At 45.2% G+C, this 13,148-nt stretch overlaps 2 protein-coding genes across 2 annotated transcripts in view; both read right to left on the bottom strand.

The window, feature by feature from the left end:
* LOC128436258 (protein NLRC5-like) overlaps window positions 1-13,148 on the bottom strand; it is a 426,728-nt gene that overhangs the window by 307,254 nt on the left and 106,326 nt on the right.
* LOC128436276 (semaphorin-3D) lies at window positions 227-12,616 on the bottom strand. Its single transcript, XM_053418042.1, has 16 exons — window positions 12,495-12,616; window positions 12,334-12,396; window positions 12,096-12,215; window positions 11,634-11,724; window positions 10,656-10,784; window positions 10,357-10,499; window positions 9,272-9,386; window positions 8,809-8,878; window positions 7,820-7,964; window positions 7,392-7,614; window positions 5,975-6,063; window positions 4,782-4,823; window positions 4,491-4,648; window positions 4,338-4,402; window positions 3,027-3,201; window positions 227-1,964 (listed from the first exon to the last, which is right to left on the bottom strand). The coding sequence occupies exons 1-16, from the start codon at window positions 12,588-12,590 to the stop codon at window positions 1,493-1,495; spliced, it is 2,196 nt and encodes a 731-aa protein (XP_053274017.1). The 5' UTR covers window positions 12,591-12,616; the 3' UTR covers window positions 227-1,492.

Below are 13,148 nucleotides of genomic sequence, written 5' to 3'. Positions count from 1 at the left end.
CGAGTGTTCGATGTGTGAAATGATCCAAGTAGAAACAGTACCAGTGTTTGACCACAAGGTGTCAGGAAAGAGCCAGAGTACCTGGCTGCAGACAACATGGTTTTCCCATCAAGTCTAAACTGGATGAACTGGAATTCCACCATAGAAACTACTTTCTATGAAAACAAGAAATAAAACTGATGTGAGTGTAAATTCTATTTCACAGAAAACTTGACCAAAGCCTTGATCATCTTTTCATTGGATTTATTTGACATGTAAGTTGTGATTTAGTGTTTTATTCACATACAGTATAAAACAAGTTGATCTCAAAGCTTGTTGGAGAATCGTGACGTAAAAAAACAGTTTTTATTTGATTCAAAGAAAAACACAAAATACTAAACTCTAACACATGAAGGAAGAAAACCATAGAAAATAGAGTTCTTTAATAAACATCATGAATAATAATTATTAGTTACATGGCAGAACTGATAAGATGCACATACCAGGTATTTTCAAGCAAGGTTCATTTCATGTGTGCATCTCCACTCAGGCCTTTAATCCACCCACTGTAATAAGTATGAGGTCTAGATCTCATCAATGTAGATCAGCAACACATAAATACATGTAGATCATGATGATTTTAATATAATATGAATATCATATCTGACACAGAGTTTGTCTTTTAAAGTGTCAACAACAAGGATCCGTGATGAAACAAGTCACACACCAAAGAATCTTGGAGCCTTTGTGATGAGCTGGTTTATAATTCAGAGCGTAGACTGTAAATAAAGATGGACGACATGGCAGCTCCTAAAAGTGAAGCCAAAGCGTCTCAACTGCCCCCTGGTGGCTGGATGCTGAACTGCAGAATTGCAAAAAAATAAGAATCCAAGTAGACGTTAAATAAAAAATGTTTCTGTCATTTCAGCTCGTTCTTCTCTCTCTGATGTTTGTTCAAGTGTTTCTGATCAGTTTGGTTTGAATCAGTTATTTGATGATATAGAAACAGGCTGAGACGTGATGATTGACAGCTGACACTGACTCGTGATTGGTCGAGCCTGTGTTTGATTGGTTCGACCTGGATACCACGGCTCCATCCCCCGATCAGACTGGAACTCTGAATGAGGTCATCATCGTGAGGTGGAAGTGTTCGTACGTGAGATGTTTGGACTTGATTTCTGGATCGAGGGAGAAGTGGAGACGCTTTGCAAAACTTTATTTCCAGTCTGTGATTCAGACGCCTGAGGACGTCCTGCTGCTCTGAACTTAGAGAACCACAGGTTCCAGCTGCTGTTGGTTCCAAACCACAGTGAACGCTGCTGGTAACACCAGTTCAGAGACAAGTCACGTTTCCTACACTGCTATTTCCACGGTGTCTAATATTCAGGTTAAGTATATACTACTCTCTGTTTTATATTACACTCAGTCTTTAATGCATTTTGCTCCAAAACAAAGCGTTGTTGTCCTCTGAGTTCACAGGAGCTGTTGTCCTGAGTCTCTGTCCTGCAGCCGACTAGAGAGGAGGCTCGGGGGGGTTGTTCCTCCTCACCCGAGCTTTCCTGCTCTCCTGTTTCAGCTTCAGAGTGCGGAGCTTCTGCTGCCGGCGCTTCTCTCGGTACCACAGCTGCTCACAGTACTCGTCCACGCTCAGACTGTTGCTCCCCACCATGTGCAGGTCCTTGTAGCTCCGGTGCTGCGGCAGCCACGAGTTCCTGAGTCCCGGCAGAGACGCCGGGGGGGGAGGGCCCGGGAACACGGGTAGGGCCCCCCCCGCCGGGCCAGTCTTCCCGTGGCTGGGGCCGTGGCTCTGCTGGTGTGGGGCAGCCGGGTGGAGGCTGTGGTTGGGGATGATGTGAAGGCGGTATCGGGCCAGGACCTGGCTGTAGGAGTGCTCGTGGCTCGTGCAGGTGTAGAGGCCTGCATCGGCCAGCTCTAGGCGTTGAACCAGCAACCCACGCTTCATGTGGAGAGAGCGGTGGTCATCGCTGAGAGGACGCTGACAGAGAGAGAGAGGATGTTTAGAGCAGAGGACGGAGCTTCTTCACTGATCTGCTCATGGAGAGACAGTTGGTGTCACGTGTCAAGAAGGAGACTTCCACCAAAGAAATAGTCCCTTTACTGAGAGTCTGATTCTCTTGCTCCCATTATGCAGCAGTAGTCTTCAGATTTGATTTTATCGTGTTAAACTATAAAGATCAGGTTTACGTTTAAGTCTTTTTCATGTTTTAAACACATGATCTGTGATTTGCTGCCACTAGGGGGCGTCTCAATCAGAACAACACCAACAGACAGTTTGTTTGGGGACATGTAAACACCAAAAGCCTTGTTCAGTAATGTCTCCAAATCAGTCTTATATTATTATATAGATATTTTTATTATATAAGTATCACAGGTCAGATCACACATTTCATTCAGAGAGGCACAGATTCTCTTTAACTTGAACTCACTGTTTGTTTAGCCGTCCAAATTACTGCAGCTCTTTATTCATCACCTTGTTTGTCTTAATGCTGTTTGTCTTCTTTTTATTCTGTTGATTTTATTGTTTCTATTGTTTCCAACTATACGTTTGTTTTGTGGATTCATTTCATCCATCGTCACTGTGTTGAAATCTGTATTTACACTGTGTGTTTTCTCTTGTTGTGTTTGGGAAGCACTTTGTGTAGCCTGTGCAATATAAATAATGTTTATTTTAAGTCTCTTAAAACTAGAGGTTTGAAAATATCATGTGAGAAGTCATCAGCTTATACAACACCTGTCTAATTGTTTGAGGACATTTTGATTTGGAAAAGTTGCAAATATCACATGAAATTGAGAGATTATACATTTGAACAATGTTCAGGGTTCTAGAAACCTGTGGAATCATTTGAAAAGGATCAGAGTTGCATCATGTTTGTGTTTTTACAGCCACATCCCTCCTGAAAGCATCTTCCTGTCTTTAGAAAAGAAGATGGTCACAGTCTAATAGTGTTTAAGTCTCTATGCTTCAAGGAGAAGTGATTTAACATCAGGTTAAAGCTGGAACGTTCTTCTTCCTGAACCAGAGACACCAGCAGCAGGTTTCATGGGGACAGAAGGTTTCCTGGTTCAGACTCACTCTGTCCTCAGTTGTCTTCGAGCTGCTCGTCCACCGGAGCTCGGCCTGAGGCGACCGAGGAACGCACTCAAGGAAGGTGGAGTTTCCTTCTACGCCGTACAGAGACTTCTCCTCCACAGAGGCAGAGTCTGACGGGGAGAAACATTTAGAGCACTGAGAGTTTCTGCTGCAGATCATGGGAAATACTCAGGATGTGATTCATGTGAATCTGAAAAACCATAAGAATCAGTTTTTCTTGGAAACACGTTATAAACAGGAAGAGAGAGTAAAGAGAAGAAGACACATCAACACCTCATGGGAACATTTCTGAGATCAGAAATAAAAGATGTGAAAAACTTTATCATTTCTTTAACTTGATCAAGTTTTTAACATCTTGAATCTAATCTAATCTAATCTAATCTAAAAAAAACCTTCAATAATCTTAACTGTTGAAGCAGAGGAAGCTGCAGTTACACAGAAAAGCCCCTAGAGGGCGCCTCGTTTCTACCTGCAGCAGAGAATATTCAAGAAGGAATTTTAACTGAAACAATTCAAACTTTAGTTTTGCAGAGATAAGAATAAACATTTGAAAAATGTTCTTGTAAAATTAATTATTGTACAAAATTAACCTCAAACTGTTTAAATATTCAGTGTTTCCCTGTTGAATTCAACAGAAAATAGAATCTACTATTAGCGATGCAATTTTTGAAGAAAGTTAAATAAGGGAAAATATTTCGACATCATATTCTTATTATAGTAATTATGTGGATCAACCTGTGACTTTAGAGCAAAACATTAAAGTTCCACAACAGACGTGAAGAAGCCTCATCAAGGCTGTGATTATAACATGTCACACTTCAGCAGGTCCTTCTCTCCCTCTGGGCATCGGGTTGTGGGAGATCAGTTTGGATCCTGATGAAATAAATCCAGACTGATTTTTATATTATATGTTTGATTCCATCCAGTTGGGCCTTGGTGAAGGTGTGAGCTCGACTGAGGGACATTCTAATGAAATAAACACACAACCCACTGAAGAAGCTGCTCAGACTGAACCCAGTATGAACTGGAGCTTCTGGATGGATCCAGACTGGAGAATCAAACACAGTTGTGGATTCATGCAGATTTCTGATGGAGCCAGTGGCCAATCAGCTGAAACCACCAAGGCTCTGCATCCCATCGCTGTGGCACTTCTAAACCCAGGATCCATCACCCACAGTGTGTATGTGGGAACCCTCCTGAGATCATCTGATATAAAGAGCCTTCACATCAGACGGAGGAAACTCACCGTCCTCTGTGACTGGGCACTGACTCCAGGGGTCTCCATACTTCACATCCTGTCTCCGAGCCCTCCTAACACCAAACCAAGGGAAAGTTAGACGTCCATGTGGTAACTGCTCTGAACGAGTTGTGTCCTCATTACCCCTCCGTCCCTCTCTACCTCTTGCTGCTGGGGAAGAACCTGGAGCAGGTCTGTCCATCCCAGGAGCAGTAGGGGTCCCTGGCCAGACAACACTCAGCACAGTCCGTCCCGTACAGCTCGCACCTCTGGAGCCCCAGCTGGGCCACGCCGAGCTCGCTGGACACGTACAGCTGCTGCTGTGGTCGAGACGGACGACACAGAGAGACACTGATTTCATTGAGGGAGTTAACTGGACTGTCTTCAGGCTCTAATGTGTTCATGTTTAATCAGATGTTTTCTGTGCATGTGAATAAAAGAGTGAGGACGAACCCTCTTGGTGGACAGCTCCATGCTCAGGACGGGAGTCGGACTCTGAGGAATAACAAGAAAAATGGACTGTTAATGAAGAGCCAGACTAATACATGGGAGTTTGATAACAATCACATTTCTATGAATCTGATTTTCATTGTAGAAATTCAGAGAAGAGCAAAACAACTTTTCACATCTGGTTCATTTCTCCTGAAGTCAAATGGGATTTTGGTTTGGTGCCTGAGATCGAGTCCTTTTGTGTCGTTAATCCACTGAACATGAAAACCACTCGTCTCCCTCCTCTTCCTCACAGCCGGGTGGTTAATGTGTGTGTGTGTTTCTAACTCGGCCTCAGGAGCAACAAACCTCACTGTCTGCAGTCAAACCTGGAAAAGAAGGCGTCGGCCTCATGTGACCGACTCACAACTGGTTACTGGTCTTTAACTGAAGTGATCTTTCAGCCGTGCAGAGGTCGAGGTTAACGTTAAATGCTGCGGCCTCGCTCTGAGGTCAGAACTCCAATGAGTCTCTCTCCTCATCAGAGGGATAATTACCCCCCAGCTCCATTTTTCTGGACCACTGCCTCATTTCACCGTCTCACAGAGGAGAGTCAGTGACCCCCGACCGCTGTGAAGGAGCCGAGGGGTCGATGAAGGAAACTCAAACCCACCAACCACAGCCTCCCACCTGGAACCCAGTGAGGAAGCAAACAACCAGTTCCTCCTGCAGCCGTCACTTCCAGCTCTTTACGAGCAGAAGGACTCAGTTCCTGTCTCAGTTAGAAGGAAACCATGAGCGTCTGGTTTCCTGTTTGTTTGTGCTCGTTCTCTTTTCTCTTCACCTGCACAGGGTTTTCATTCTCTTTCCCTTCTCTTACATCCTCTCCTTGTTTTTCCTCCTCCTCATCTTCTTCATCTGTTTAAAAACAAAAACACAAGAATGTGCATTTCCTATTTTCTGTCATGTCTCTGCTCTTCTTCCTGGTCCGTTTGTAAACAGAGAGGATCTTGGGAAATGTGCGTCCTGATATCTGCTCTTCTCTTTTAGAGACGGTGTAGTTGGCATCAGGTCAATCTGCAGTGAAGCCCCTCAGGACACAGGGCCACGTGTGCACATATAATGGAACCAGCTCAAATCACTGTACTTCCTGTGAGAGGTGTTTCTGTCCCTGGATCAGAAGCAGCATTAAAACTTCATTCACAGATGAGTTTCACCTTGAAGACGCTCAGCTCCTCCAGAATGATCTCCTCTGGGTCCCAGGAGTCTGTGATGACCGACACCACCTTCACCACCTTCCCATCATCTGCACCACGACAGGAGAGAGTTCAGGTCAACGCACATTTCATATTCACGATGATCAGAATAACAACACAAAAACAACTCATCGATAAAACATCAGATAAACTTCAATTCTCACAAACGAGAAGTGAGAGAAAGGTCATGGAACATTCTTCAACTGTCGCAACGGTAACACAGGACACATCCCTGTGTGACACGGGGGGTGGAGCCTGACTGAGAGCTCGAGGTCACGCCCACTTGTACCCATTGGACACTAGCAGCTGTCAGTCACACTGTGGTGTACCCCCCTAGAGACTGAGACATAAACTCCTGAATGTTTACTGACGTCATAAAGTGAGAAGTAGAGTCACTTTCTATAGAAACCACCAGAGGAGTCGCCCCCTGCTGGTCACTGCACAGAAGACAGGATTCAGGTGCTTCAGCATCGGCTTCACTTTCTGAACTCGGAGTCTGCGTCAGCTGTGTAGCGCCCTCTGCAGGTCTGGAAGAGCTTTGTCAAGTCTGTTACAGTGATCACAGCTCGGCCTAAGAGAATAAAATTAAATAAAGTAATAACCTGCAACACAAACTGAACATTATAAGTAAACATAAACACTCATAGGCTTGAGTAGATGAGACCCAGCCTCCCTTTAGCCCCCCCTGCTGGTTCACACTGGTTCTCTGTGCACAACCTGCAGCTCCTCAGTCCAACCAGGTCTCCACTGATGACCTCTGACATCACATGGGTTCAATTCTTCATTCTTTAGTTAGAACACCTGAGTTTGTGAAGCTCCAGGCTGCAGCAGCACGCCTGACGTCCATTAAAGTGTTTACGTTCAATCAAAGGACAGTTATGACTCTGTGGTTTATTTTTAGGACCTGCAGTGAGTGGAGGTCAAGGTTCATCAGGCTGAGAACTTCACGAGGAAACATGGATCTGGTCCTAAGAGACATCTCCTCTCTCCTCTCTCAGTTTGTATCACTTCAGCTGCTTCAGGCCTCAAAGTAAATTCTCTTCTCCTTCAACTCTTCCATTCAAGGCCGGAGACACGTGCACGTCATGGCTTCCTCATCTATCCTGAGATGGTGATGAGTCGCTCGTGCACGTCCTCAGTAATGAACGCCACATATCTGCAAGATGCAAGAAGCCCTTGAGCAGTAGAGGCCGTGTGATGTCACAAGCAAACTCCTCCAGTCACCAGGACTTTTGTTTTCTATTGACAGAAATTCTGAAGTGCTATACGGTCTGAGCTCTGTAGTACACATAGTACACATAGTACACACAGTACATATAGTACACAATAAGTACATGTCCGTCCGGCCTCTTTCCCAAACTCTCTCTCTGCTCCTCACCTGTTCCCAGGTGTAAGACGTCGTAAGGTCCGTCCTCGGCCTCCACCCTGTCCACCACCACTCTCTTGAACATGCAGGGCGCGTTGACCCGGGTTATGATTGGTCGGCCTCCGAGGGGCGGGACCGGCTCCCACATCAGCTGATGCTGCCGCATGAAGCTCACCACCTCGTCTGGGAAGTCCTTGGTGGATTTGTGGAGAGCGTCGTAGGTCTCACTGGGACACTGGAGGACGAGAGACATGGTGAGAGGGGAGAGGCTGTGTGTGTGTGTGTGTGTGTGTGTCTGTGTGTGTGTGTGTGTGTGTGTGTGTGTGTGTGTGTGTTTGTGTGAAAATGAAAACAAAAAGAAGCGGCTCATTCAGGAGTCTGATATTTATGAGTTTATGATTTCAAAGACTTGTTCATTCTTGTGATGTCTGTGTACTCACAGCTCCAGGTCTGGGATATGGGATGTGACCTTTGAACTCCACCCAGCGATAGTCGGGACCTTCTTTATGGGCAAACGGTCCGTTGAAAGCTGCACGGATCGACGCCATGGAGTAGACACACACGGCCGAACCACGAAATACAGAACTGTGGACGACAAAGAAGAAGTGTTGGTGGAGGTGGGGAACGACAGAGTGTGAAGAGAGAGGAGGAGGAGGAGACAGTCAGGGAATGTTTTGTATTGAACAGGGACGCTACAGTAAAGAAAGAAAGGGATGAGAGAGTGAAGAGAGAGAAGGAACAGAGAGAACAGGACAGGAAGAGGAAATAAGAAGTGGGAGAGCTTTTATACGTCAGGGTTAAAATAACACAACCGGCCGGGCCTCTTCACCTTTGACCCCGACACACACCCACAGCTCTGATCTGCCTCACCGCTGGGCGTGCACGAGGCTGCCTGGCTGTGGGTCAGTCTGTTTATAATAAACTGAGTAAATATATAATATATATATATTTTTAAATAGAAATATATTTAGTGTCTAATATAACTTCCAAGTCCTTTGCTGCTTCCATCCAGTCCCAGTTATTCACACGATTCTCTCTCTCTCCTCTCGTCTGTCGGCCATTTGTCTTTCAATCAGCTGAACACAAGGCATGATGGTCAACATGTGTATCTCTTGGGTTGTTGACCATCGGTTGTGTTACTTTACACAATGAGTGCACTATGTAGGGTATAAAAATGATCTATACATAATCACACAGCTCAATAAAATGTCACTTTATAGTGAGTAGTAATTTAGTGACACAAAAGACACAATAGAAAGGATTTGTCATGAACGTTTGTGTGTTTCTCGAGTTTGTAGCCTCCAACAAGGACGTCAAGTCTCCAAAGAACCTTCTGGAACTTTGAGTCAAGTCATCATGACACGTGCATCACAGCTAAACATCTATATCTAAGTTTCCTGGAGCTGCTGAGTGACGGGCGTGTTCTCACCTGGACGTGCTGAAGACGCCGTAGATGGTGGGATTTTGAGGGTCTTTGGTTTCCAGAACAAAAATGTCCTCTGGAAAAAAAACACAACACACAGTCACAGCATTGAACTTCAACATCATGAATGAGACACTGTTCACTGAGGAGGTCAAGAGGTCAGGGTCATTGTAAGCTGCTGGTTTGAAAAGACAGGAAAAGATCAATAAATTCAGTTCATTTACATTTCAATAAATATAAAAAGGCAACAAAGATAAACCGATAGATTCAGAGAGAGTTCACAGCCTCTTTCAAAAAGCTGAGGTGATAAAATACATGGGAGGACAGGGAAGGAAAGGAGGGGACAGATTCACACCGTGTCCTCTTTAGTTCAGAGACAAGAAGATAAAGGAGGAGACGCTGGTTTGTTCCAGAGGTCAAAGAAGAGGTGGAGGCCAGAGAAGGAAGGAAAAGGAGGGACGGACGTTACCCAGCTCATCGAAGTGCGTGTCCACCCCGGACGGTCCGGGGACAGAACAGACGAGTCGGGCTTTGAGGAAGGTCGTCCAGCGGTTGATCAGACTCCTCCTCCCTCCGACGTCGTTCTGGATCCAGATGAAGAGGAAAACATTCTGCTCATCTTCAGGTTGATCAAATGTTTTCATGCTCTGAGGTTCAGAAGACACTTTCCTCAGACTGTCCACTGCTGCAGCTCCTCTTTTCAGCCTCTGTCTCAAACACGTCTAGCTCCTGTCTCTTTAAGACCCCCCCCCCTCCAGATGAAGATTAAAACTGCGTAAACAGGTTTCTACCTGTTTGGTGGAGGTATCGTCCAACCAGCAGTGACGTGTATATAAACTCCGCCTTATTAAAGAGACAGTGACTCAGTGGATCGTTAAGTTCTCTACAGATGCAGCAGCTGTTTTTTCACATCAAATATTAGAAGCTGGAACATCAAGTGTATTTTATTAAGCACGTATTCCGTGACATATTTGCATATTGCACATAATTGCACTATTGTTGTTTTATTTTCTCTTCAGCTGTTTATATATATATTTAGCTATATATACTTTATTTCTATTTTAAATTTTGATATACTATTTTATTCTATTTTATACTATTTCTACTTTCTTTTAAAGGTTGTAATTACTGGAGCATTGCTAGAAGAGAGTCTGTGACTCAAGCATTTCACTGCCAGCAACTGCTTAATGTTATTGTTGTGCATTTGATAATAAAAATTCTTGAATCTCGGTATTTAAACTCGTGTTGTTTACCTCTTCAACAAGAACGACAACAATTCAGCGGATCAACGTTTATGTTTAACTAAAGTTTCACTCCGTTGAGTCGGAGCTGTTAGCGCCCTGGTTTCAGTAGAGGTGAGTCAGACGAGCTGTTTCAGGAGCTTCAGTGTTTTCTACATTTACCACAAACTTTGCAGAACTTTTATATTCACAAAAAACCTTAATAACAAAGTAGAGAAACCTCCCGTGTCCCTGATCAGTTCTCCTGTGGCCTGTGGGATGTTAGAGCAGAACAGATTGTTGTGTTGTACATTTTCTCTCTGCCTCTTTCTACCTTGCAGACTCGAGCCACACGACTATAAACCCTCTTGTCCCACTGGCCCGCCTCCACCGCCTTCTCCTTGAAGAAGAAGTACACCTTGTCGTCGTCGGGACTGTGAGTGTCCGGGATGGAGAAGGAGGCGATGAACTCAGGCTCTAAGGGAGAGAGGAGGAGGAGGGAGGGTGAGGAAGAGGAGGAGCGTTAGGGTCGAGGGAAACAGATCATATCTGGATTTCAGATGGAGGGAAGAAGCAGATTGACTCAGGAAGCTGCTGGAATCCTGAACCAAGGCTCAGACTGGTGCGTCTCACCGTTCAGCCAGTTGTGGTCGTAGGCTTCGGTGCGGATGTAGTGTTGACTGCTGCCCTGGATCGTCGTGCGGAAGATCGCAGCATTTGCTCCCATGAAGTCCACCGAGGTCCCAGCGTACAGTTCACCATCTTCAGGACGAACAACGACAAACCACAGAGTGGAAAGAGCAAGTTTACATCAAACATCTCCCTCGTGACATTTGGTTTATGTGCATGCCCAAATGACTCGATAGCGCCCCCTGAAGGGCAGCCCCTGCAGCCATTTAAAAACTCGAAACAGGTCAATCTGAGGAGGACTGTTTTAGACAGGGTAATAAGGTGCTGTTTTAAATGATCCTTGCGTTTTTTTGACCAAATAATGTTACAGACATTTCATTAAGACCCCAAGGAACCATATCATCTGTGGTGAAATGGGCATACGATGGGTCCTTTAACAAACAGATCGTCTTTGAATGTGGTGAGTGCAACGTAAACACCTTGATGAGGAAACATAGTATTTGGCTGTTTGTATGAATATGAGCGGTTTATGGAATCCGTGGTGCTGCAGCCGGAGCCACCACCTGCAGGGACTAGCATCATGTCGGGTGCTGGGTGGAACACAAGAGGGAAAATACATCCCATCAGGCCTGGAAACACTTCAGGATCCTCCTGTTGCTTCTGTGACCTGACCTCGGATCAGCAGAGCACAAGTGGACGGATGGAACCGTCCCATCCTTCTAAGAATCATCTGATATAACAAAGTTACTGTGAAAGGTCAAATTCGTTTTTCTGCTGCTGTCAACACGAGACATTTGATGGCGTTTCTTTCTTTCAGTTTCCTGAAGTGGTTGATTGTGTTTTGTGCCGTTGAGGTCGACCGGGCCGACTGTACACCCCAGAACATTAGAGAATTCAGCTGTTAGTGTGTCTGTGTGTGTGTGTGTGTGTGTGTGGGTGGGTGCATGAAGACACACAATGTGTTGTTTGTGTCAGACCTACCAGTCAGTCTGGCTGTGAACGGCTCTCTGGGACTGAAGGGACATTTTCCTCGTCCTGACTCGACCGCGTGAGACAACATGAACAACGGCTCCTGAGAGAGAGAGAGGGGGGGGAGAGAGAGAGAGAGAGAGAGAGAGAGAGAGAGAGAGAGAGAGAGAGAGAGAGAGAGAGAAAAGTTCACAACCAGATAAAACACAGACTGTAAATAAAGATGGAGGACATGACGGCTGTCTGCAGTAAAGGTCATGAACCTACAAGATGGCTGCCCCTGTATCTGAAATGTATTGACTCCACCTCCGGCCGACAGGAGGAAGAGGAGATGTGTCTTCTGTCGTTTTCTGATCCTTCAAAGTTAACGAGCAGTTTTCTGATGACGCTCTAACGCAGACATGTGACGGCTCTGATCCAATCACGACTCAGTGACCCTGCTGCTCTGTGTCTGACTCATTATGGGATGTTCACCTCTGTGCTGGGTCCCAGGTGCAGGTAGGTGCACTGTGGCTGGAAGGCTCCGGTGCCACAGGCGTACACATGAGTCTTGTTGAACGGCTGCAGCAGCCGGACAAAGTTGGCACAGTCCGTCTGAAAGAAAAACAGAAAACATCCCGAGGCTGTGGTCAAGGCTTTTAATGCTGAGCTCAGTCACCATATGAGACAGAAATACATAAATATAAATAAATAATCCATCCACACTTCTTACCTCCAGACTCTTTCCTGCCAGCCTGCAGTGCTCCACATGTTCTGTGGCAGCCGGCCAGTAAACCTGAGGGAACACGACACTTCAGCTACAAGACTCGATTTCAAACACCGACTCGGTTCCTTCGATGCCGAGAAGTTTGTGAACGTGTCTCAACATCTCACCGAACGTGAGGGCAGGTCCAGGCGGTCGGGCCTCAGCAGGTAGATGTGGTCTTTGCCTCCGACCAGCAGCCAACCGTGATCCTCGTCCAGCAGCATCGACTCGTAGCCGCCGCTGACTCCACCCGTCCAGAAGACGCCCGAGCTGTTCCTCAACTCTGACAGAGGAGAAGAAACAGACGGGGGGGGGGGGGCTTCATTTGAACTTCATGCTTCAATAACTGCACAGTTTGGACTTGTAATAAGGTACATGTTTACAGTGTATTTTGCTGTTTTCAAATTTTTTAACTCAGACACACACACACACCTTTATTTTGCTCCAATTTCTTGAGTTAAACAAAGTAAAACAAAAGATTAAAACCAGATTCGTTGTCTTATACGTAGATAAAATCTGTTTTAATTTAATATATTACACTTAACAATGGTCATCAATTTAATGATTCTAATAATTCTCAGTTGCAGTAACAGTTATGATTTATTATTATTATTATTAGTAGAATTATTGTTATTATAATTTTTTTATTGCAGTGGTAGTTTGGTCCAATTTGATGAATTTGCTCTGTGGGATGTTTATTGAGCTGAAACATCCGGGCTTCACCATTTCTATCAGTTTCCATAATAACTTCTACACCTGTGATTCATCTACAGGATTTAATT

Source organism: Pleuronectes platessa (assembly GCF_947347685.1).
Source record: "Pleuronectes platessa chromosome 2 unlocalized genomic scaffold, fPlePla1.1 SUPER_2_unloc_1, whole genome shotgun sequence".
In the NCBI taxonomy this organism is placed as follows: domain Eukaryota; kingdom Metazoa; phylum Chordata; class Actinopteri; order Pleuronectiformes; family Pleuronectidae; genus Pleuronectes; species Pleuronectes platessa.
This window is presented reverse-complemented; position numbering and strand designations above follow the sequence as displayed.